Raw genomic sequence first — 26,250 nt, 5'->3', positions numbered from 1 at the left:
CAGTGATGTGACCAACCAGAATGCTCTCCACTGTACGCCTGAAGAAGTTTTCTAGAACTTCTGAATCTACTGAAAACCTAAAAATATAGAAGTCCTACAGAGTTAACACTTTTTTTCTAAATTTAGACCGACAGCACTGTTAACAGGCCTTTCCGGCTCATGAGCCTGTGCCACCCAAATTGCGTGGGTTTCCTCTGGGTGCCCCTGTTTTCTCCAAAACATATGGGGCTCGTACATCTAATTACACCTGATTTGAAGGGTGGGAGGAAACAGGGGCACCCAGAGGAAACCCACACAATTTGGGCGGCACGGGCTCATGGGCCGGAAGGGCCTGTTACCGTGCTCTATGTCTACATTTAAAATTTAAATTTAACAAGCCAAGGACAAGAATTGAACATCACTTATTTTACTCTTGGCCGCCACTGTTTCTAGAAGAGAAACACCCAGCCACTTCTGTCCTTGGGAATCTTTCCCCATGAATCATTCCAGCAGCTTACATCAATCTGTGACCTCCTGTGCATCACAACCAAGTGGCTCCATCTACTGGGGGTCATTGATTGGATGGAAAGGTTTCAAGACCATGTGATCTGCCGTCCTATGTGAAGGGAGTCCTGGGTTAAAATCCGGTGCTGTCTGTAAGGAGTTTGCTCGTTCTCCCCGTGTCTGCGTGTTCTTCTTTCCTCCCATTGTTCAAAATGTGTGGGTGTTGTTGGTTAATTGGTGTATTTGGGCTCGTGGTCTGGAATGGCCTGTTACCGTGCTGTATGTCTAAAAAAATTGTCCCATACAAGTATTCTTACATATTATTGATACAGTTTATAGCTAAGAAACAAATTGAGTTCTAAATTAAAGTGTAACACCCATAGTTTCTAACATTCACAGATGTAAGGAACAGTTCTGCTATTAAGTTCATGTGTCAAGAAATGTTTGAAATGAGAACGTTGAAGCTCCTAAACATTAATTCTTTCTCTTTCTTTGCAGTGTTTATCCTGGCATCCGGGCTTCTAGTCTATCCCTTTGGACTGAACTCCTCCATTGTGCAGAAATATTGTGGAGATTCCAGCATCTATCACGCAGCAGATTGTCAGATTGGATGGGGTTACATGCTGGGGATTGTTGGGGTCATGCTTGCAGTCTTTCTGCCTTTCTTCTCCAAGTATGCGCCGAAAGAATCCATTTCACCTACTCCAATACCTGCAATTTTATAGTACTTGTTACTGAGAGAGGGACAATTGTACCATTGTTATAAAGTATCCTGCTTTTACACTTTCAGAAATGAACAGGAGATTTGAAAGCACTTCTTTAAGCTATAAAACTGCTAAAAATAAGATAAATTCGATTTGTGACCCAAGTGCATTATGGGAAAAGTCTTCCTGATTTCCACAGAATATGCAGTAAGCTGCAAACATTAGCCAGTTATGTAAAAAGCAGTGAGGAAATTAGATACAAGGAAGTGTCCTGTGAGCTACCGTAACACCAGTTATTGAACTAAACTGGAACCAAATCAGTTTCAGTTCATTTGCAGTTTTCACGAAGATTGGCAGTAGTTTCCAGGGCACCACTGAGTTGGGTAATAGGGAAAAAGTTCAATTTGTTGAGGAATTCCTGCTGTAGTGAACCAAGTAACGGGAATGGGCTCAGTGAAGATATCACAGTCACGGAAATGACAACATGGCACGTTCTAGGTGTGCAGGATCATCACGGACTTGAAGTAAAGAATTGAAGAGGCTAGAAAGAGAACAGAAATCCTGCTATAATCCGTCAACCAGGCATCCAAACGCCAAAACCTAGAGAAGCGAACTCTCAAGAAATATCTTCTCTCAGAGATCAGAATGACAGTGAATATTTCTGTACCAGATGGCCAGAATAGGCTAGTGAGATTGCAGGTAACTGGCAGGCTCATCAAATAACTGGAGTGTTTAATCACACTGTGTGCAAGATCAAAACCACAGTGATACACCTCACATTGAAGTTGCTTTTGTAAATAGAAATGAAAATCAACAAACTTTGGACCAAGAATTTCATACAAATACCTCTGATGAAGATCAAATTTGTGGTGTGCAAGTTCTCAGTGGGGTCTGCATGCTACTAAAATCTCTGAATGCATTTTTACACTCATGCAATCCTTACAGTTTTAATAATCAAACCAGTGTATTTAACTTTTAAATAAAGAACCCATCAATCAACTGTGATAGAATCATGAGTTTACGGCATGGAAACAGCCCTTTCAGCCTAACCTGTCCCCACTGATCAAGTTGTCCACCCAAGCCAGTCCCATTTGCCCATAACCCTCGAAACCAGTGGTTTTCAAACTGCCCCCTTAAACTCAAATTCCACCTTAACCAATCCCTATGCCATAAAGTGCTCTGTGATTAGCAAGGGATTGCTTAAGATGGGGTGTGAGTGGGAAGGGAAGGTTGAGAATCACCCAATGTTACTGAAATATTTTGCTTGAGAAAAATTGTCATTGGTCCATTTCCTTTGGAGTTCTGAAACCGCGCACATAAACAGTCAATGAGGTATGATTAAAACAATGGTTTTCAAATCTTTTTCTTCCCACGCACAGACACCTTAAGCAATCCCTTACTAAACACAGAGCATCTATGGCACAGGGATTGCTTAAGATGGAATCGGAGTCTGAGGGGAAGTTTGAAGATCACCTCTAAACCTTGCCTATCCGTGTAACTGTCTAAATGCTTTTAAAACAGTACAATTGTTCCCATCTCTAACACTTCCTCTAGTAGCTCATTCCATGAATCCTCCAATCTCCACATGGTAAAAGGTGCCCCTCGGGTCTCTTAAATCTTACTCCTCTCAACTAAAAATCTATGCCTCTATTTTTAGACTCCCCTACCCTGTGAAAAAGACTGTGACTATTAAACTTCTCGATCCCTTCATGACTTTCAGGCTTCACGTTGGTTTGAAAACATATCAGAACATGCAGTCATAATGAGAAATTCATAATGAGCAACTGGATAAACACAAAATACTTCATCTTAAACTTCAACCATCACTACTTAAAACAGTAACACCCTCTTAACATGCAGTGAAATTAGTCCCTTCTGAATTCATTCATTGCGCTTGCTGTGACCATTATCCATTTCATAAACCCCAGCGATGTTCAGGTCCAACAAGTTGGGGTCCAGGGACCACAGCAGAATTGATACCAAATAGAAATTAACCACAGGTATTAAATATGCCCCAAATCTAGGAATTTCTTGCACCTTCTGTGAACATAACAGTTAATGCTTTAACTTTAAAAAACACAATTGCTGGAGAAATTCAGATGGTCAAATAGTGAAAGAAGATAAAGGAGAAGAAGGGACCACATCAATTCTACTCACCTCCCCCCCACCCCCCACCCCATGTCGGTCCATGGCCTCGTATGCTATCCCACCAAGACCACGCGTAAAATTGGAGGAACAACACTTGATTTTCCATTTGGGCACTGTCCAGCTGGATGGCATTAACATCAATTTCTCCAGTTTCTGCTGGCCAACTCTCTGTTCTCCCTCCCTTTCCCATCCCTCTTCTTTCCCTCCAGCTCTCCACCCCTTCCCTCTCTATTCACAGAGCCATCCCTGCTTGCTGATGTGCCCACCCTCCCTTATCCCCACCTGCTGACATTTTTCATCCCTTGATGAAGGGCTCAAGCCTGAAACATCAGTTATGTATCTTTATCTTTGCTACATAAGGACACCGTTTGACCAGCTGAGCTCCTCCAGCATTGTGCTTTTACTTCAACTGCGCCGTCTGCAGACTTTTGTATTTCACTGACGCTTTAACCTTGTTTATTTAAAATTTTTTACAGTTCCACAAAGAAAATAAATAACTCCATGTGTTCTTACCTTTGGTTTTAGATTTCTTGCTTTTTTGTTGAAACCACGTTTTTCATTTAAAATATTATCTCTTCGACGCAAAGAGATAAAGCCCCACAATGTAGAAGATTCAGATGTTTATGATCTAATCTTAAAACAAAACTCCATTTTAAAGCCACATGGGGCGAGTCTAATGTTCAGACAAGCACAAAACCACCCACAACATCTGTGCTGATTGAATACTAATTAAATTGTTATCTTAAATTTGGAGCTGCAACCCTCTGTCTCACAACCCCTTTGTATCTTTGGGAATAATCTATGATATTCTTTAGATTTTAGTAACAGACAAGATTATAATAATGGATGCAAAATTTATCAATAAAGCAGTGACATAAAACTGATAACCAACAGCAATTAATTTCATTGCAACATCCAAATTCCACTTGATTGCATCAGACTTTTTCCACACCTGGAAATTATTTAGACCATTTTGCTAGGAATGATGCGAAACAGCCAATTTAATGTGATTTATCTTGCTGGGCTCCAGCTATCAGGATGGCTCCACTAACTTTGCAATTAAAATATCAAGGCACATAGTCCTCTTTGACCTTACAATCAAGTAAATGTAAGATTTAAACTTTTACTTTCTGAGTTGGATTTGAGTGGAAAAAGATGAACAGAATCAATCTGAACAACTGCTAATACATTTGAACAGGGGTCATTAGGAAGGATTTCAAGTTATTGAAGGCCAAAGAAAACTTTTATTATTATTTCAATGCCATCCTGAGCATAGAGTCATAAGGTCATTGTTATACAGCACTGAACCAGTCCCTTCAACCCAACTTGTCCATGTCTGTCATTACCTATCTGTTCTACCCATTTGCCTGCATTTTGCCCATATTCCTATAACCTTTCCTACCCATGTGTCTGACTAAATGTTGTAATTGTACCCCCACCTACCACTTCCTTTGGCAGCTCATTCTATGTATCCACCATCTGTGTGGGAAGGCTTCTCCTTTGTTCCCGTTTAAATCTTCCATCTTCAATTTATGCCTTCGAATTTTAGACTTCCAACTCCTGGGGAAATGACTGTGACTATTTATCTCTTGTGAATTTATATACCTCTCAGGTAATCTCTCTGCCTCCAATGCTCCAAGAAAAATCCCATTACCCTCTCCAGTCTCTCCTTACAACTCAAACCATCCAGCCCTGACAACATCCTTTTCTGCCTAGCAACATCCTTCCTAAAATAAAACACAAAAATCTGCATACACCACGGTTGAACTAAAATCACAAAGCTGGACAAGCTCAGCAGGTCAAGCAATGTCCTACATAGAGCAGAGGTCAAAATTTGTCGGTTATGTATTTTTACCATTGCTCTACATGGGACATTGCTTGACCTGCTGAGCTTGTCCAGCTTTCTGTTTTAACATCCTTCCCAAAGCTAGGTGGTCAGAACTGCTTCCGATATCCCGAGTGTGGCAATGTCCATTTTGCAACACCATGTCCCAACTCTTGTATCAATGCCGTGATCGAGGAAGATCGAGGAACCTGTTCGTAATCAGCTTGCCTTTTACAAATGCACATCAAAACGATTCCTTAGAATCACCTCCAGTAACTTTTCCACCATTGATATTCAGCTCACCAGCCTGCAGTCCCTGTCTTTATCCTTCCAGCCCTTCTTTTTTTATCTCACTTTAATTTTTTTTAATTCACACTATGAAGCATACTGACCAAAATACACACAAACATTTCCCTCTTGAATATACACTGTGTCATTTTCTCCCCTTTACAGCCCTTCTTAATGTTCCACGCAAGTTCCTCGAGTAACCTGAATAATTGTCAAGACACATTTACTTGGAGGCGAAGCGGGGAAAACGTTCAACTTAAATCCATTAGCTGCCTATTTAGGTGTTAAGTCGCCGTAGCAATTTACTGCATCCTTAATGTGTCCCCTATACTTACAAAATCCATTGCTGCTTTTGATCAGTAGAAAGGCAAAATAACTTTTAATTGATCATTCTGATTTTGAGAACTGTGACAAATAAACTCCGTGATGACTCAAGCTTCTAATTTTACCAGGCAGCACTCAGCCCAAAAGGCAGAACTATGTCTAAATTGGAGTGATTATGACTTCATCTCTGTCAAAAAATCACCAACTGAACCACTTTGCACTCAAGACAGAAAAGGAAGGATTTCTATTTTGTGATAAAATTGCCCGAACATTCCATATATGGGTTGTTGGCAAGACCCAAATCATGTATTTCTAGAGTAGAGAGATGCAGTATGAATTGATACTAATCAAGTCATTTACACTAAATCTAATTATACACCCTACATGCTCATTCAATTCCACCTCTCTGACCAAATTCTACCACTTACCTAGACACTTGGGTTCATTTATAGCAGTCAATCATCCTACTAATCCACGTCTTTGGGATGTGGGAGGAAACTGGATCACCCGGCGCAAACCCGCGTGATCACAGGGAGTATGTGCAAACTCCACACAGACTGCACCCAAGTTCAGGATTAAACCTGGGTTTCTGGCGCTGTGAGTCACCAATTCTTCTGGGTGAGCCACCCCAAAATGTCTATTAGCTTCATTGGCTTAGCCTTCATTTTGGTCTCGCTGTAGTCAGGCACTAACCAATTTCTTCTTTTTCTTTTACACCAACCTTTTTGGTTGTGGGCCACCGACATTAAAATATAAGGAGTCATGAGCCAAACAATATTAAGCTTGGCAGTTTATAATCACCGTCTGCTCCTTTAACAGGCCATTTAAAGCCTGTTCTAGGCCATCGGTGGTTGGACTCCGCGAGAGAACGCTGTGTCTCTGATCCCCGCTCACCACGGGTCCGTGCTACTGTGACAGCAGCTCCGCCAGTGCCACCATTTTTTTCTTCTAAAGGACCACTTGAAAATGAGCAACGAGCCATAGTTGGCCTGGGGGCCGTAGTTTGGCCACCCCTGTTGCACACGTTGTCTTGTCCGCTTACACCACATCTTCAACTGAAGCAGTGTGATAGAAATTCCCATCAGATATTTCCAATTATCAGCTTCACATTCACTCATACAGCACTAGGTCTTCGCTACCCTTATCCTCTCCCCTCTGACCAAACTATGACTTGCTCAGCTCTTGCTCGATGGTTCAAGAAGAACCTTAGCCTGACGCTGACGAAATCGTAATGAGAACAACCTGGGATTGTTTCAAGGTCACAAGCACAGGGAAGTGATTCCAGTTGCTATATCGGAATTTGTTTTTACACCTGAGGAAAGAGTCCAACAGATTCTTTCCTGGTTATGATGTATTGTATATTTTACGTGATGGAATGCAAATGTAACGAGTTTCGTACTGCCATTTCCTGGCACTTAAAGTGCAGAATGTTACCCAATCTTGCATTTTCAATTGTGTGAACCTGGTGTGGATGAAATAACTACATTTCTCTGTTTTACTTGTTCTGTCTTCTGACCAAACCAATTCGTGCCTTTTATTATCTAACAGCTAGAATGAACAAGATAACCAGGTTTTTGACTGATGGTTCATACAAAAGAAAGTTTTGTTCATTATGTAAAAAAGATCGTGCTCTATGTTTGGAATTATGTATTTTTTGTGCGTGATTTCTAAACGTTCGGTGTGAAAAGTGGTTGTTTTACAAAAAGTTCTGTTGGTGAGCAATAGAGTGGTGACTAAATACCAGTGTTTGTGCCTTCCAAAACAATTTTCTTTGGGTGGGGGGGGGGGGGAGGGGGAGGCATGATGAACATTAGAATGGAGTTGCAGATAATTACTCTGGCAATCAATACAAATCCATTCAGAGTTAACCATGTGGACAACTTAAGGCAAATGGCAAAAAAAATCAAGACCGCCGACGGAAGCCAACGGAGTGATAATTTGAACCACGATAAAAGTTAATTGATGGCCATTTAAATGCGAGACTGGCCTGCTATTTAGTGTCACGAGCAAAATCAGACGTGGATCTCATTTCACCGTGAAAAAAAGCATGTCGATCGTAAAGTATGTGTGAAAATCCATTTCCCATTATTTCAGGTGCAATTCAATTTAAAAATAAAACAAGTTAGCACTGTGATGGAAGGAATTTAATCCGATTATGTAAGTTGCTGTACATTCATATTTGTACCTTTCTCATATCAAGCCTCTAGGAATTTATTGGTCTTAGGGAGAATGATCCATTGAGTAAAGACACAGTTCAATAAAGCTAGTTATCAGCGTGTATCTATGTGCAAAATGGCTTCATTTTATGGTTACAAATTGCTCCCAATATTGAGCTTTGCTTCTCATTTGAAGATAATTTTAATTTAAGGAGCTACAGCTAATTTTCCTTTACTGTTCTAACGTTAACCACGTAAAGCAGCATATTAGTTGTGCCAGAGGCAGTCGGATTAATTAAGGCACAACTTTACCTTTTCCTTTACGAATGGCAAAGCTATTCCTTAACTCTTTCCCCCTTGGTCTCTTCCCCTCTGAGTTTCTCCTCAAACTTTCTTAGATTAGATGGCTGGGAGGGATCTGCCCTCGGATAATAGTTGCTACAAAATGGACATGCACAAAGACATAGGAGCAGAAATAAGCTATTCAGCCCATCGAGTCTGCTCCACCATTTAATCATAAGCTGATCCATTTTGTCACTCACCCCCTCTGCCTGGCCTTCTCCCCATAACCTTTGATGCATACATTGGGTAGAGTGCAAAGAAATGTAACTGGAAGGTTCTTAATTGTAAAGTGCCATAAAATAGAGGGATAACAGAAGTTTAAGTTCAACAAATAAAATATTCTTCAATAAAATATCCCAGAATTTTGCAAAATTTAGAACATGCAAAAATTAACAGATTGATTACTTGAACAAGTATTTAGGCTCCAGAGAAGAATAATCATCTGACAGAATATCATGGTGAGGGATGGGATGGGCGTTCATAACATAATTAGCTGCTCTGGTATTGGTAGGAAAGGAACACCTTTCTGCTAGCAAACAACCCTTATGCGAGATTTTTCTCATCATTTCAATGGCACTCTATTGCCTAGCGATGTTCGCTAATCTTTTTCCTGGAGATGATCCATCACTTTTAATCTTACAATACTTTTACTATATTAAAGCTTGATGTTAGATACATCAGTGACTCGTTGGGTTAGTGTGATTCCTTTTTGTGATAAGTTGAAGACATTTCTTAATCATTTCAGCATTTATTGTTAAATGTAGTTACATTTAATTCATCTCACTGTAAATCCAAGATATCTGTCAGCACTCACACTCCGTTAAAATACTAATAAGGCTCTTCCATAATCAGATGTTAATCAGTTCTCTGGTTTAAAGTGTGATTTCTGCATAACCTCCAAATCTTAGAACATCTCAACTAACAGCAAATAAGTACCGTTGCTTGATTCCAGGCAGTATACAGTAAGCTACATTCTTACATAAAATAGTTTCTGTAATTGTAAGTTGACCAATGGGCATCAAGTTTGGAAGGTAACATGCTATTGATAATAGTATACTGTATTTTAAAAATTTCCCATTATGTATTGATAGATTCTCATGTCAAGAAATTCTGTTTAAATGTGACTGTCTTCACTGTGGAGATAATGTGGAATACCAAGTCACATAAAATGAAAAAAAAATGACACTTTGAGTCTTGGCTTGTATAATGAAAATGGCATCAGAACGGCTGATAATAGGGTTAAAAAGGGAAATAACCACTCAAGGTTCCTTCTTCGGTTTCCTCTCTATTGATTTTGCTTATTTAGTTATCGAGTTGGAAAAGGTCGACAATTGATGAAAGGTAGAAATAAGTCCAATTACCACCCCTCCCAAGGACAAGTAGAAGAGTGGGTAATTGAAGGAAGGTGGTGAATCGAATTGGTTGGATTCCCAGAGAGAGAGAGAGTGAATTGAGGAACTCGGATTATGAGACCAACTTGTAGCAAGTTTTTTCAGTCATAAATACACACTATCCATTTTTTTTTTAAAAAGCAGAAGACACTGCAGACCTGAAATAAAATCAGAAAATGCTGAAAACACTCAGCAGATCAGGCAACATCTGTGGAGAGAGAAACAGAGTCATGCTTTGGGTTAAAGATCCTTCATCAAAATTGTACACAACACCCATGCTTGAAATAAATGGTCAATCATGAGAAAATAATCAGTAATTGGTGTGATAGTAGCAAATGGGTACTAATTTTAGGAGATTCACTTTCTTCTTTTGACAATGACTTAGTTTTGTGCTACAAGTTGTACTTTTACAACTTACTTCCTGCATGAATCTAACTCTGGTCTACCAAGCCACATGTAATCCATCTCAAACTATGTCAAAGTCAGTAAAATCATCTACTTGTTAACACACTTTGAGGGCTCTAACTTGAAAAGTAGTAAAGAAAAATGCATTCAATCCCAACTGAAATAAGGCTTGCACGTGCTTCCATCTCGCACGGTTTGGAACATCAGAAAATATTAATTGAATAATCCTCTATGCAGTGCAATCAACTGGAAAATAAGATTAAAATACTGCAGTTGCTGGAAGTCTGAAACAAAATAAATAAATGCAGGAAAGTTCGGCAGGTCAGAACTGACAAGGGCTCCCTGACCTGAAATTTTAACTGTTTCTATCTCCACAGAAGCTGACTGGTCGCAGTTTGTCCATTTTTTTATTCTATATACAAATAAATACTTTACCTACAAAGCATAGCCTATCAAGTTTTGACATCCTAAGCTATAAGCTGATCTGATCCCCAAACTAATTCATTCCACCTCTGTCATAAAACTAAATTAAATATTCCAGTCTAAAACATTTTATATGAGACTTTGCTGCTCTGTTTCTTTAAGAATCTCAAGCCATTGACTCATTTCCACTGTGCTAATGGCGCCAGTGTTTTACTGCAATAAGTTATTATTTAACCTTTCCTTGCAATGAAAAACAAGGGCTTCAAAGTAAAAAGAATTTCCTTTTGAATCTGCGGACATGGGTACCCACTCTATTAAGGACTACTCTGGTGTTTGTTATGAACATGATTTTGTACAGTGATTTTGTTGTAAATAAATAAGCAAACTGATTGTTAGGGTTTATTCACAGTCTTAATGTATGATTATTATGTTGTCAAGTACACTATGGATTTTAATGTACATTACTGGATTAGTTTACTTTGTGTTTTAAGTTGACTTCTCTGCGCTTTCCACAATGTTAATAGATTTATGTAACTGACTTGTTATTGAATAAAATTGTGTTTAAAGAGGCCGAACGTTTTTCATTCATTACATGAAATGTGCTTGAGAAGGAAATCCAAGTTCTGTCAGCCAGGTGAGGAAAGAGGAACCAGATGAAGCTAAGGTAAGACCTTGATGATAACAAGCAAGTTATTGATGCCATCATTAGTCGTTTAATTGTTTAACACTCAAGCAGATCATCTTTTGCTGACGTACTTGAACCAATGCACGCATTTATTGGGATAAACTGCAAGATGGGAAACAAAGTAGAGCTTTGGATCATCATGAAATTTCTTGAAGTCCAAAAGGCATCGTGTTTATTAAATAAATACATGCAAATTGCATCAATAGAACAAAATGCCTTCCCTGGTAAAAGGTCTACATCATACGAGTCCTTCTGATTGGTTGAAAAAAAAAATCACCCCTCATGAAGCATCATCTAGTTATGGCAGGGCCACATCGGCTTTCAAAGACACGAACGATGGGCTCCAAATGTGGAAGCCATGTCTTACGTTAAAATTGAACAATGAATGGGAAATGTAACCACATGCACCAGCGTGCATGAAAAGTCGTTCCTCTGGTAGGAATATAAAAAGTAACTGAAAAAAAATTAATTCCAATTTCATATATAGACTAGAGCAGTCATTCTCCACCATTTCTTTTTTTTTTGTTATGGCCCCCTTTGGACTCTGCTCAAAGTTTAGGGGACCCCTTCTCTGTGAAGCAGTCGAGTTTGGCCAGTTTCATCTGTACTTCGACTGACTACATAAAAAATATTTAATAATTTCAGTTTATGGCCCCCTTTAAATGAGCTGTGGCCCATGGTGGGGGTGGGGGGGCAGTTAACCCCTGTTGAGAATGGCTGCTCTAGAAGTCTAGTTAAACTAAGGATGATCAAAATAATGAATAATGTAAAATTTAAGAAGAATACAGTCTTGTCCACCTCCAAGCATTGTTAGTTCCACTATCCTACATTACACAGAAGCCCCTCCTCTACATCTACACTCTTTGGGTTCAAAAAATAATTCTTAAGTGCATTCAATGTTGGGATACGGAGAACGCACATTTTCTATTTAACCAGCCTCATATCTGAGCTTAAAATTCACCCTGCGCATATCCATAATTTTGAGATCAACTGTCGTTTAAAGAAGGTTGTCAAAGGCCGTTGGGAAATCTCGGCACATTGGGTCGTTAAGATTTCCACGTGCTATTCAAGATCCTCTTCCTCAAAGGAATACTGATGAAAATAGGATCTTCCACTTCTGTAGGTACGTTTAGGGCTGGTTATTTGGTCCTTCCATTCGACCTCAACCATTTCTAATTTATATTACATGGATCAGAAATGGAGGGTTGCAGTTTCAGTTTCGTGGTGGATTTCAAATCCAAAGGCTAAAGTTAAAAAGAAGCTAAAGAATACAAGATAAAAAAAATAAATTAATTAATACATAATGTCTTTAAGGTTTGATACCTTTCTCAGACAACTGTGCAGCAAGTTGTCAGCCTTCCAATCCCCTGGGAGTCGCACAGGGATCATCATGTTAATTATTTCAGTGTTAAGCATTGAAGTACAGAAAGGGTCACTTTGTCTATGCCCTTAAACAATGTCTATCCTTTCCCTCTCCTCTGGGAAATAAGCCCTGATGTACTTGGATCTCCCTTTGTAGCTTTATCATCCTCCTCATCTTGCTTTTGTTGCTCTTCAGCCTCACTTCCTACAAGCACCAGGTCTGCTTGTTATTATATTTAAATATACAGTAATGGGCCTTCTGCCCCATGAGCCCACGCTGCCCAATTACCTCAATTAACCGACAATCCCATAATTATTGAAAGGTGGGAGGAAACCGGAGAACCTGGAGTAAATCTACGCAGACGCAGGTAAGGACGTACAAAGACCTTAGGGACAATGTCAGGTTCGAACCCGGGTTGCTTGGTTACTGTAAATGTTGTGCTTAACTGCTATATGCTAATCATTACTAGCTGACATTGACCGCTTTTTTTCCCAGTGCGGTGGCAAATCTGTCATCTGAGATTTTAACCTGGTAGTTACTGAAATCAATGTTAAATGGAGTCAGTTGTAGTGAGCACAGAGATGGGCTCCTAGACCCTTCAGATCGCTGCCAATTTTTTCTGCCCATCCACACCATTGTCATTTGCGCACATTAATCAATGCTCTTCCGTATCATGTCTGTTAAAGTAGTTGACTAAATCCCTCTTAAACATAGTTATTATGGCTGACTCCACAACTTAATCTGACTGCACATTCCAGGGAGCAACCATTCCCTGGGTAGAAATAAAAACTATCCTCTCACATCCACTTTAAAACTCTTTGCGTTCACCTTAAACCTTATAGTCTCTGGTCTTGATACCCCTTTCGTGAGGAGAAAAAAAAATTCTGACTATCTGCACCTCTCATAATTTTTCATACCTCTATCATAGAGGTTTCAAACTGCCCCCCCCCCCCAACTCACATTCTACCTTAATTATTCCCTAAGCCATCGGTGCTCTGTGATTAGTAAGGGATTGCTTCAGGTGCTATGCGAGTGGAAAGAAAAAGTTTGAAAACCACTGTTTTAATCGCACCTCATTGACTCGTTATGTGCGCGATTTCAGAACTCCACAGGAAATGGGCCAATGACAACTTTTCTCAAGCAAAATATTTCAGTAACAATTGGATCTAGAGCAGTAACTCTCAACCTTTCCTTCCCACTCACATACCACCTTAAGCAATTCCTTACCAATCACAGCATTTTATGGCATAGGGATTACTTAAGGTGGAATGTGAGTTTAGGGGGTAGTGTGAAAACCCCTGCAAGTCTATCAGATAATTTCTCAGTCTACATCGCTCCAGGATAAACAAGCCCAGCTTATCCAATTTATCCTCAAAATTAAGGTTCTCCAATTCAGATGAACTTCCTCTGCAGTCTCTCCAGCACAATCACATTCTTCCTAATAGTGTGGCACCCGATTTCATTGTCTTTTTGTAAAGTTGCAACATACCACCCAAACTTTTATATTTTGTGCCTTAACTATGAAGGCAGCCATGTCATATGATCAGATACTGTATTATTATAATCATGCAGTATAAATTTATTATTGTCATGTAGTAACACAGAAATTACTTAAGTCTGCCATAAGGCAAAGATTCGCCGTTAGCATTGCCAAGCATTCCTTACTGTCAGAGAAAGAGAAGCAAAATTATCCCCTCAGAATAATTGAGTGTCCTGCTGCACCCATAAGAAAGCATCCCTCGCTGTCTCTTACCACTGTCAATCTTCGATCAAATTAGCCAGTTTGCCCTGGATCCATCATGATACCAATAAAACACGACTAAACTAAGGAATCAGGGACTCTGCAACTAGATCCTTGACTTCTTAAATCGGCAGACCCCAATCAATGCGCTCAGCAACGTCACCTCCTCCTCGCTGACCATCCCAAGATTAGTCCCTTGCTCTGTTCCCCTACATTCATGCCTCATTCTGTTTCAACACAATCCATAAATTTGTTGATGTTTCCACTTATGTTGGCTGAATAACTGGAAATGATGTCAGAATACAGAATGGAGATCTAAAACTTGGTTGGGTGGTGCCAGAACAACGATCGTGCTCTCAACGTCGCCAAGATCAAGAAGGTTATTGATGATTTTAGGAAGGGGAAGCGTGGGAGGAGGAGAAGGTTAGTACCAACATGTTCCATGGAGTACATATATCAATCCTCTCCAGCAGCCAACATACCGAGGCAACTGTGAAGAAGGCACGCCAATACCTCCACTATCTAAAGATTCTGAGAAGATTGGACATATCATTGATTACTCTATCAAACTTCTACATGTGCATATTGACTGTATGCATCACAACCTGGTTTGATAAATCAAGTGCCCAGGAACCCAGAAGGTTGCAGAATGTAACAAACCTAGCCAAATGCATCACAGGAGGTCTATGTGAGGCGCTGCCTCAAGAAGGCAGATAACATCATAAATGGCCATTCTAGATACAACCTCTTCTCTCTGCTCCCAGGAAAAAGACGGAAGGCTGAGGTCCAGCATCTCTTGACTCAAGAACAGTTTATTTCCAACAGCTATCAAGCCCTTGAAACTTCACTGACTAATCATAAAAGCGTTGACTCCGCTATTGTAACATTACACATCTTCTGTATTTATTGTCTCTTTTTTAATTTCATTCATACCATTTTTTGTTAAACAAAGTGCTGGCTTCACCAAGTAAGGATTTCAGTGTAGATAATAAACTCCTTATCCCCTGTCCCAAAGCCTCCTGAACCAGCCTAACATGTGATGCCTCACTAATATCCAGGAGGACAATGTCTAGCACTCTGGCTTCATCAATCATCTTCAATCAAATTAGTAAAACAGGACTGCTCCCACACAAAGCCAAGTTATACTATTTTGGCCTTATCCCAAATCTATATTAATCCAGTCCTTTATAATTTTCCTACTACTGACATAGGCTCACTGGCCAACAGTTAGTGAGCTACATCCTGCTGCCCCACTTCAAGAAATAAAAAAACAAAATGAATGAAGAATGAGAATTTGTGTCAACGCAACTGCAGGTGCACAAGTGATGTCCTTCATGCTCTGGTGAACAATAAATCATGAGACATTCTAGATCTGCTCAATCGCTTAGAAAGGACCTGTGGCTAGGAAGTCATGCATGGTGGGGTCTATGATCTGCAGAAAGAAAGTAGTAAAGGCACAACACCATCTTCTTTTGTATTTTATATGTCTGAACAACAGCTATGTCAAATGTGAACCAGCTAAGGCATTGTTCACTTGAATGTGCTGGCGATGAGAAGAGTCTTTTTATAGAAGGGTATACCTTACCTCCTGGCCCAAGGTTCCCCATCCCCTCCCTTGCTATTTCTACACCAATCTCTCCAGTTGAGGAATGCAATTTCACCACTTAGGCATCCATTGTTACTTGCTATAGAGAGAAAGCAATAAAAGTTCACCAGATTGGATCCTGGGATGAAGAGAAATTGGGTGGAATTAGTGTGGCCACACTAGAGGTTACAAGAATGAAAGGATATATTGTTGAAATGTATAAAACTTTGACCGGTTTGGACATTTTTGGTTCAGGGTAAGCAGTTTCCCAAAGTTGGAGAGACTAGGAGAACAAGGGGTCACAGTCTCAAAATATTAGTCTGGAGATGAGAAGTTTGTTCACTCAGTGTGGTGAACACTGTGGAATTCTCTGCCACAAGAAGCGATGGAGACCAAGTCATGAATGTACTTGAGGAGGAGCTGTGTGGAATTTGAAAGATTGAAGGGTTGTGGAGATACAATAAAGACATGCTATTGAAATCCTCATACTATTGAATGGCAGCGCAGGCTTAAAAGGCCAGTAGACCGGCACCTATTATGTGTGTTTCTATTTCTTTTCCAATATCCTTTACAAGTATTATGGGCATGCATAGTTATTCTATGAATAAGTATATATGGAAATTTAACTGCAGTTTTCTTCTCAGGGAACACAATTATCAAGGGGAACAAGATCTCAATTTAATGCCAACTTAAAACTAGGCGAATAGTGAGGAGAAGGAACATTAAAGGCAATGGATGTCAAGGATTGCCAAGACAATGCCAGGCTTGGAGAAATATATTTATGCGAAGAAATTTAAGATTCTTAAACTATTCCAATTATAATACAGGGCAACTTATTCAAGGTTTTTATATTGTGAAGATATTTGGTAGTGAGTGGATTGTTTATTCTGGTGGAAAATCAATGATGAGCGAGGTCATCTACTTAAAATAAATGCTCAGTGAGAGAGACAAATATTGGGAAAATTGAAGTAAAAATGGGTGCATGGTCACATGCTTTAGCACACGGTACATGAATGATTTCACATTATGTTCTTGATCTGAATTTGTTACATGTAGCCACTAATATAATGGAAATTGAACATTATTTGACTGAGGACTCGTTTTGTTGCAGGTAGCTTGGACCATTTGTTATAATAATGCAAGGCAAACCATTGATGCTTTTCATTGATTAATATCTATTTATCTACTGTATATCTATATAGTGCAACACTGTTACAGCTTCAGCAATCAGGACTTGGGTTCAAATCCCGCACTGCCTGCATGAAGTTTGTACATTCTCCCTGTGTCTGCGTGGGTTTTCTTCCGGTTTCGAGTGGGTTTTCTCCAGGCGCTCCGGTTTTGAAACGTACCGGGGATGTAGGTCAATTGGGAGTAATTGGGCAGCGCGGGCTCGTGAGCCGAAAAGGCCTGTAACCGTCCTGTACGTCTAAAAAAAAATTGTGTGTGTCTCTATTGATATATTTATATCTCTATCCACATACACAGAAGAGTTGGCCAATGGGATTAGTTTCAGATTGTCTCAGCAAAGGGTCAAAAATGAATAGAGCCAACACTTCTATCGCTTTGTCAAATAATACTTTTTTCCCCTCTCCCTATCAATGCTTCATTAACAAAGTCCCTACTAAAACAGGGGATACAGATGATTGTAGAAAAATAAATCAAATGCACCCACTCTCATAACTCAAAGGAACCACAAGCAAAAGATAATTTTGACAATCAAAACACACATCATCTACTTTCCAGTAATCCACCAGTCTCCAATATCTATTATTACAACTGGGTTTTTAGACTTTAAAAATCCTCTCAGTTTAAACTAATTTGTATAATATTTTAAGAAGATTCAACCATAGAAATGCAATGGCACAGACTATCACATCAGATGAAATGGTTAAAAATAACAGCAATGAACCTGCAAGATTATAATGTACATTCACTAAAATGGAAACCTTTTAAGCAAATCATCTCAAAGTAAATGAAACACATCATAAGCTTGACTGATTTGCCATAAAATGATTTGAAATAAATTACTGATGGTACCTCTCTGGAGAAATTAATTACTGAACATGAAGCACTCATTGAGACCCTGCAAGTTGTACAATTATGAAGAAACGATGACATAAAATCATGTTACTGAGCTTGCATTTTTGGAATCACGGATAATCACATCTCATTTCCAGAAATGTGCTTAATTTAAACTGAGCCGTAATGTGGGTTTAACATCTGAGAGTGTTGTCTCACTTTTAATGTGTGTTCCATTTATATTGTAGAATAATTCAATGATCCAAGAGATTTCCAAAATGTTTAATACATACTTAGCTCCCATACACAACAATCGTACTGAAAACACAGCCATGTTCTAACAGCAACTAAATTTTACATTAAAGCAAATTAAAAGCTGAATTGTAGAAATGGCAATAATGCGCATTGGATGGGATTGTAGTAAAAACACACCGAAATACTGGAGGAACTCAGCTGGCTTTTCAGTGTCCATAGGAGACAAAGACATTTTGGGCCTGAGCCCTTCTTCAAGGAAAAAGCAAAATCAGATAGAAGCAGAAAATCTCAGAATATAGACTGTGCTGGCTGGAGGAGTCCAGACAAAGGTGTTAATTGGATAGGTGAGAATTGATCATGTCTGTGTGAAAGGAGACAGGGAAAAGGGAGAGAGACATAGCTGTGGAAAGGCAATGGGGGAAGAAGTGAAGGGGGTATGGGTTAAAGAAAGCCATAGAAGTCAAATATTAACATCATCTAGTTGGAGAGTGCCCAATCAGATTGTTCCTCCAATTTGCAGGTGGTCTCAGTCTGGCAGTGCATGAGACCATGGTCAGACATGATTGCAAGAGAATGAGATGGAAATGGGTGGCCACTGGGAGATCCATGCCATTGGGGTTGAGGTGCTCAACAAAGCAATTGCCCAGTCTCTCCGATGTAGAGAAGCCCACAACGAGAACACTGGATGCAGTAGATGACCCCAGCAGATTCACAAGTGAAATGTTGCTTCACTTGCAAGGACTGTTTGGGGTGAGGGAGGAGGTGTGGGTGCAAGTGGAGCATCTCCTGTGGTCACAAGGGCAGGAACCAAGGAGACAATTGGTGGGGAGGGAGGAGTGGACAAGGGAGCCACGGAGCGAGCAGTCCCTTGGGAAGGAAGACAGGGAATATGTGTCTACTGGTGGGATCACGTAGTAAGTGGCAGTAATTGCAGAGCAGGATGTGTTTGACACAGAGGCCTGTCCTTGTTGAGTGTGGGGGTGGAGGGGACCAGGGCAGATGTGCGGGTAATGGAGGATACGTGAGTGAGTCGAGTTGGTGGTGGTAAAGGGAAAATCCACGTTGTTTGAAGTTGGAGGTCATCTCTGATGATCTGGCATGGAAGTCCTCATCCTGGGTGGAGATTTAGCTAACAAGTGATTAATATTTTCCATTTCCTCAATGACCTGATTCCTCTTTTCAAGTCACCAACAACCTGTCGCCCGTCTGCTCTTCAGTCTTATAACCCCTCACTGGTCTGCCATCATGGTCTCTGTCATCTCCTCTGCTTCTCCTTCTCAAACAGGATGTGTTCTCTCCATTTTTCTGGTGCCAGTCTGCTTTTTCCCTCAGTGTCTGCAACCCCTCTTAGCCACTGCTGTTCATAGGCACTGCCGTCTTGGCCCAGATCCTGCAGTTGCGGGATTTTAACAGGCTGTTTAAAGCCTGTACAGAGCCGATGGTATTGGGAATGGCAGTTGGACCCCGCGAGGGTGCTCTTGTGACATCACTCCCGGTCTCTGCGGGCCTGCACCAACATTATCGTTAATTATTGTTACATTTCTTTTTTTTAATATTTCATTTATAGTTTTTCCACATAAACCCCAACAATTGTCAATATTATCAATGTCTATCAACGATATCCACATGAATTACATTTTTGTTTTTGGTAATTCCTTGCGGTCCTCTCATGGAGTTTGAATGTTTTTTTTTAAATCCCCTCCCCCCCACCCAAACTAATTATACTTACATACAATGACCAAGACACTCACAACAAAGGTATGAAATTTATATTTGGGGATTTGTGGGTTTGTCGTGTAACGGCAGCCAGCACAAAGGCTGCCTTCCTTTTTCTGTATCTTTCCCTGGCTGGAATAAGATGGTCCCACTCCACTCCCTCACCAATGGAGGGCGAAATGGGAGGGCAGGGCAGTGAGGCACAACTTCACCCCTATGTAATTCAAAGACGGCTGCCAGGCCCTATTGTTTCCTTAGGTTGTAGGTAATTTTCTCCAAGGGAACACAGCTCTGCATTTCCGTGTTCCAATGTTCAATTCTCAAGTAGAAGTCGGACTTCCAGGTAACTGCTGTGCACTTCTTGGCCACCACCAATGCGATTGTAAAAAATTTAATTTGAAATTTGGAAAGCTTCATTTTAAGTCTTACAACCATTATGAATTATCGTTACATTTCTTCCCTTAATCCAAATAGGTTGCTCACTGAGTCACTAATCTTGAGCTCTGCCATGATGATTCATCTTTCCTTGACTAAAGGATCTTGAAGGACATGTTACCACACCATCACATCATCTAGAATAACACCCATTAAATAAATAAACAGAATCGTGTCTCCCCATCCATCACGATCTCTGCCCCGCCAAATCATTGTTGTTGCCTCCCCTGTTCTCCTTCGGTGAAGGCTCCATCTTTGAGCTGAGACTGCCGTCGATGTTGAGTTCAGGATTATACAAGGGGAAAAATAGTGGTTTCCCATTGTCTTCTTCCGTTTCAGTGTCCATACTGGACAGATAACCCTGGCCATTGATCAGCGTTTTTAGTTTTATAACCATAAATTCCAATTTTTAGAATCTGCAAACCATGGCTTCACGTGACCCTGATTGGGAGGCTGAACAGGTACTGCACCTTGCCCAAGGGTGACTTGTAGGTTATCAGATGGAAGGAGCACCTTATACATCCTTTAGCTGAGCAATTGTGCAGCACTGACACCAGACTATTTATTTAACAATATATTTCAATATTTGTATATATGTACTTCATATTTGTCTGTATGTGTGCTTGCAGTGTTTTATATCGAGGACCAAAGAACATTGTACAATCGGGGGACAAATAAACATGAACTTATAAAGAATTTGTGCCTAAAGAAGTTCATTGACAAGAAATGAACTAATTTTGAAAATCAATACATGAAATAACACATAATAAATAACCAGAAATAAAATCCTAAATTTTAAATGATAGCATGAATTTTATTATCTTCTCTGAACAACTTACTTTAGCTTTCAATTAATGAGATGAAATCTATGAAACTGTATTCCAAGTAGACCGTTTCAACAAATGCTTTGGAAAGGTACAGGCAAACAAAAATAGTATTCTGATAACAGCTTTTCTAAATTAAGACACAAGTAGTACAACACTTAAGAATAAGGAATCCAACATTTTTGTTTTAAAATCATGTAATGGAATCAAACAAGCATTTAAAATCCACCAAAAACAAATGACTCATTGGATATAAAATTAACTTTAAAACAGTTTTGAAGAGTCTATGGAAATCAGTGGATTCACAACAACGTCAATTTTAAAACCATTTCAAAATAGTATGAAATTTATATTCCAAACAACATTTTGAGACATTTAGCATCTCCAGTGAGACAAACTTGTAATTATGAAACAGTTCTCAGGCTTCATTTAGAGCCTGAACAGACTGTCTCATCTCAGCATCTGCTACACTGACAAATTCTTCATAGGTTTTCTGTTCTATAGTTGAAGCAGGCCTAACAGAGACACATTTAAAAAGATTTCTTTTCCTGTCATAATTTCCCATGCATCTGTGTTTCTGCCCTCTGATTAGTCTTGGAAGGTCACGGTCCTATTGAAAATAGTAAATACAAGACATGGCAATATCAACCATCATAGAGGAAAATTTGAGATGCTTGGTGTACTATAAATATTACCAACATTATTGCTCATTGCAACTGTGCCAAAGCAACACAGAAACAACTCTGAAGTACTAAATTTATTCGGCAGAAAGTAAATGGAAGTTAAATAAAATTTAGATTAAGCTGCCATACACAGTTAAGAAAATTTTAAACCAGCATGTGGGTTTTAAGCATAATTTAAACTCCAGATGGCTTCCCATATTTTGGGGACAATCTTGTGCAGCTTGAGCCATTCGAGAAGAAAAAGTGCTTGAGGCACAAGATCTCATGCCCAGCCCTGTGCTCATGGTCTACTGGAACTTAGACTTTCTCAATGCTTGAGAAGGCGCATACAATAGGCCCCTCCATGCATGGACATGCATGGAGATGTCCCAAACCTGTCTCAGCAAAATCATTTAAATCCACTGGCAAAATAAAACTAACATTGGGGTTCACTGCCAGGTCAAAATTCCCAGCATTTGTCCAAATTACTCTGCATTTTCCATATGAGGGCGACCAAATTGTTCACATGCCTAAAATAGGCATGCTAATCCAAGCTCAATCACAACAGGAGGTTACCAGGGGAATAAAATATTCATGATGATCTCACTGTGACCCTGAAAAGATGCAACATTCCTACCAACTTCCCTGGCCAAGAAAAGATTCCATGCCATTTCAATTCCCTCTCTCATTCCCTCACTAAATTGTCAGTCTTCAGCCATCTCCATTCTTGGGAAAGGCCAAACACAAATTAGAATAGCACCAGCCTCTGCCTGGGTAGTCTACAACCCAATGATATGGACATTGACCTCCAATTTCTGAAAACCCACATTCCCTGTTCTTCTTTCTTTCTCTTTTTGTTCCCAATGCCCCATCACCTGGTTTCATTCCTCTTCGCTACCTGGTTCTATATGTCCATCATGCTTCATCTGGTTCCACTTGTCACCTTCCAACATTTAAGTCTCTTGTGTTTCCACTTATGACTTTCTAACCTCTGTCTCTACTTCACCTCCCCCACCAGTTTCCATATGCAACCCCCCCCCCCCCCACATCTTCTCTTTGTGTCTCTAAGTTTCACCCACCAGTCATTCTCCAAAATACACTCTTCCAAACTGGCTTTGCATGCCCATCATCTCCACCACCCCCCTCACCTAGTTCCACCCATCACCTCCCAGTGTTGTATCTTCCATTATGCTTCACTGCTGGGCTCCCCATGAATTGGATCGGATTGCCCAGAATGTAATTTCTTTACCAGCTTAAACCTGGCACAGGAAGTACTGAACACAAAAGTCTGCCAACACCGTGACTGAAGTAAAAACACAATGCTGGAGAAACTCAGCAGGTCAAGCAACTTACTTTATAAAGATCTGTGCTCTCCCCTATCCCACCGCCACCACCCCCCCACCACCCTTTTGTTCAGGCGCCTGCCTATATTTTCTTCACACCTTGATGGAGGACCTGAGCGCAAAATGTTGGTTATGTATCTTTATCTTTGCTATATAAAGTACTGTTTGACCTACTGAGTCTCTCTCGCACTGTGTTTTTACTTTTAATATGGAATGCTGCGGAGAAAATATAAAAGGAAAAGTTATTTTATTTAATTATTTAGTTTAATTTTTTTATTTTTAAAAAGCATTTTAGCAAATTTAGTTTTTAATATATTTTATATAATTGTAATGGTTTATATATTTCTAATAGCAAAAGAAAACATTTAAATATTCTGATGACAGCTGGTAAAGCTTGAGGCAAAGTTACCTGCAGTAACAGCTGTCAAGAAATTTCAGGAATTGGAAATTTCCATTGTGTAGTTTATGACCTTGCAGGATCAACGACTTGCTTCTTGATAAAGCTTCTCACCCTTTGTCCTCAGATCAGGTGTATCTGGGAGTGCAGTGATTGCAAGTGGCAGACATGTGTTGACAATATCAAAGCCAATTACTGCAATTCCACTGAAGTTTAGAAAAACCATTTATCAGGTATGATTGGCTTTTTTTTCTAAACTGGCATGCCAAATAGGAGAAAAGCATTCTCCTGAGATATTTTAATTGATTACAATAAATATAAACGAACTAAAGCTTTTGCAGAAATGCTAGAATTCATTATGTTAATAAACATTATGATTTTATCCTGCTTTTCCTATTCTTTAAAATAAGGAACTGAAGAACAACTCTGTTGATATAATTTTTATTATTATGACCAGTCAACTGATAATGATTATATAAATTTAAGATTTCAACTGAGTCAGGAGTGCATTTCAGAAATTCTTTGAACAGAATCACATAATGCTCAGAGTTCATAACTGCACTGTGATTGATGACGTAGTAAATTGAATAGCAACATCTTAATTTACCATTGTAAGCAGTGTCGGAAAAACAGAACTTTAATTATTGATAAATGAAAAGATTTGTGAAAAAATATGATCCTTGTAAATGTGTAAAATATATATTAATGAAACTATTAGTGAATGTCAGCGTTTTGTTTATAGTACTTTAATGAAGGCATTGGATTAAATACTCATTAAAATATCATAAAGAATAAAAGCATTGAATATATTACACTTCATTCTTTCCAATATTTTTCATGTTCAGCAACTATTAATGCCAAGTCAGTTACTCCTCATTTTTAACATCATTTCCTCTTTTCGTAAAATAGCTTTGACAAGTTTTGTGCCACAGATATTTTTAAGATAAGAAAATATCCCTTTATACATTCTCTACGAATGAAATGCAATTAAAGTCTAGTGAAAAGAAACTGCATTACAAGCATCAGGTCTGCAGAACAAAGTTATAATAATCTGCTATAAATTTAGTAAAGGTTGTCGGTTGTGTAAAAACTTTTTTTCTCTGAAATATTATTGTGTTACCTCTACCGGCTATCAGGTGAGCAACGTTACCTGATATTTTTAATCAAATTAATAGAGGTGTGTAAGTTTTGCACAATATCATTTGATATGCTGCTACTTTAAGTGCAGCTCAAATTAAATTAACCCTTTTATTAGCCTAAATAAAGTTATTAATAGTTTTAACAAATGGGTTTTTGCTCAATTACATTCTTGATAAATCAACTCTCTTGATAGGAACACTGATGGAGATAGATTAAGGATAAACCTCAAGCCAAAGGATGCAAAAGCAACAAATGACCAAATTCCATCCTGACCAAATGGCAATTTGTTTAGTCATTTTATATACAAATAGACACCAAGTATTAGTTGTTGGTGCCAGTGAAGTGATCAAAATTAAACACGACATAACTTTGAAATGTTCCATCAAGGTAGGAAGTGTCCACTGCAAACTTGTTGCAAAAGTTTTACTCTAAATCTTGCACACAATAAAAATGAGCGGCTAATAATGGAATTGACCAAAATATGACATGGCCCATCATCATTATTCCCCACATCGAAGAAAACAAGATTCATCATAAATAGGTAAATCAAAGGAATTGTAGAAGATAAACATGTCCTAATATCTTAAAATACAAAGGATCCATTTGTATTGAAAGAAAAATGAGTTTTCCTAGTCAATTGCTCCACCTAGTGACGAGTTCAGAAATGACATGAATACTTTATTCACAGAACTGCTCCCTCTATTTAAATTTGCAAGAAATTTATGGAGGAAGGTGATTATTTCATTAATCTACTTCAGAACTACTAAAATTCCACATCCATTTATATCATTTGGTTATTTTAAAAAAAATTGAGTAGTTATTTTCCTTCATTCTTTGGCTTGGCTTCGCGGACGAAGATTTATGGAGGGGGTAAAAAGTCCACGTCAGCTGCAGGCTCGTTTGTGGCTGACAAGTCCGATGCGGGACAGGCAGACACGATTGCAGCGGTTGCAAGGGAAAATTGGTTGGTTGGGGTTGGGTGTTGGGTTTTTCCTCCTTTGCCTTTTGTCAGTGAGGTGGGCTCTGCGGTCTTCTTCAAAGGAGGTTGCTGCCCGCCAAACTGTGAGGCGCCAAGATGCACGGTTTGAGGCGTTATCAGCCCACTGGCGGTGGTCAATGTGGCAGGCACCAAGAGATTTCTTTAGGCAGTCCTTGTACCTTTTCTTTGGTGCACCTCTGTCACGGTGGCCAGTGGAGAGCTCGCCATATAACACGATCTTGGGAAGGCGATGGTCCTCCATTCTGGAGACGTGACCCACCCAGCGCAGCTGGATCTTCAGCAGCGTGGACTCGATGCTGTCGACCTCTGCCATCTCGAGTACTTCGACGTTAGGGATGAAAGCGCTCCAATGGATGTTGAGGATGGAGCGGAGACAACGCTGGTGGAAGCGTTCTAGGAGCCGTAGGTGGTGCCGGTAGAGGACCCATGATTCGGAGCCGGACAGGAGTGTGGGTATGACAACGGCTCTGTATACGCTTATCTTTGTGAGGTTTTTCAGTTGGTTGTTTTTCCAGACTCTTTTGTGTAGTCTTCCAAAGGCGCTATTTGCCTTGGCGAGTCTGTTGTCTATCTCATTGTCGATCCTTGCATCTGAT

At 39.6% G+C, this 26,250-nt stretch overlaps 2 protein-coding genes across 12 annotated transcripts in view; one reads left to right on the top strand and one right to left on the bottom strand.

Moving 5' to 3' along the window:
- The window catches only part of LOC138749194 (LHFPL tetraspan subfamily member 7 protein), a 237,944-nt gene extending 232,776 nt beyond the window's left edge, over nt 1-5,168 (top strand). The window contains exon 3 of the mRNA XM_069910276.1: nt 982-5,168. Within this exon, the coding sequence (XP_069766377.1) occupies nt 982-1,208 (227 nt within the window). The 3' untranslated portion in view covers nt 1,209-5,168. The remainder of the gene's footprint in view (nt 1-981) is intronic.
- LOC138749191 (spermatogenesis-associated protein 22) overlaps nt 1-26,250 on the bottom strand; it is a 204,905-nt gene that overhangs the window by 60,245 nt on the left and 118,410 nt on the right. For 9 of the 11 annotated variants that reach the window (XM_069910264.1, XM_069910265.1, XM_069910266.1 and 6 more), the window contains one exon: nt 21,082-21,722. The exons of 1 other annotated variant lie outside the window; for it this stretch is intronic. In XM_069910264.1, the coding sequence (XP_069766365.1) occupies nt 21,531-21,722 (192 nt within the window). In that variant the 3' untranslated portion in view covers nt 21,082-21,530. Of the gene's footprint in view, nt 1-3,877; nt 3,969-21,081; nt 21,723-26,250 lie in introns of those variants that run through there. One more of the 11 variants, XM_069910273.1, reaches the window with a different exon arrangement.

This window comes from Narcine bancroftii, chromosome 14 (assembly GCF_036971445.1).
Source record: "Narcine bancroftii isolate sNarBan1 chromosome 14, sNarBan1.hap1, whole genome shotgun sequence".
In the NCBI taxonomy this organism is placed as follows: domain Eukaryota; kingdom Metazoa; phylum Chordata; class Chondrichthyes; order Torpediniformes; family Narcinidae; genus Narcine; species Narcine bancroftii.
The sequence above is the reverse complement of the archived record's forward strand: the minus strand, read 5'-3'. Positions and strand labels throughout refer to the sequence as shown.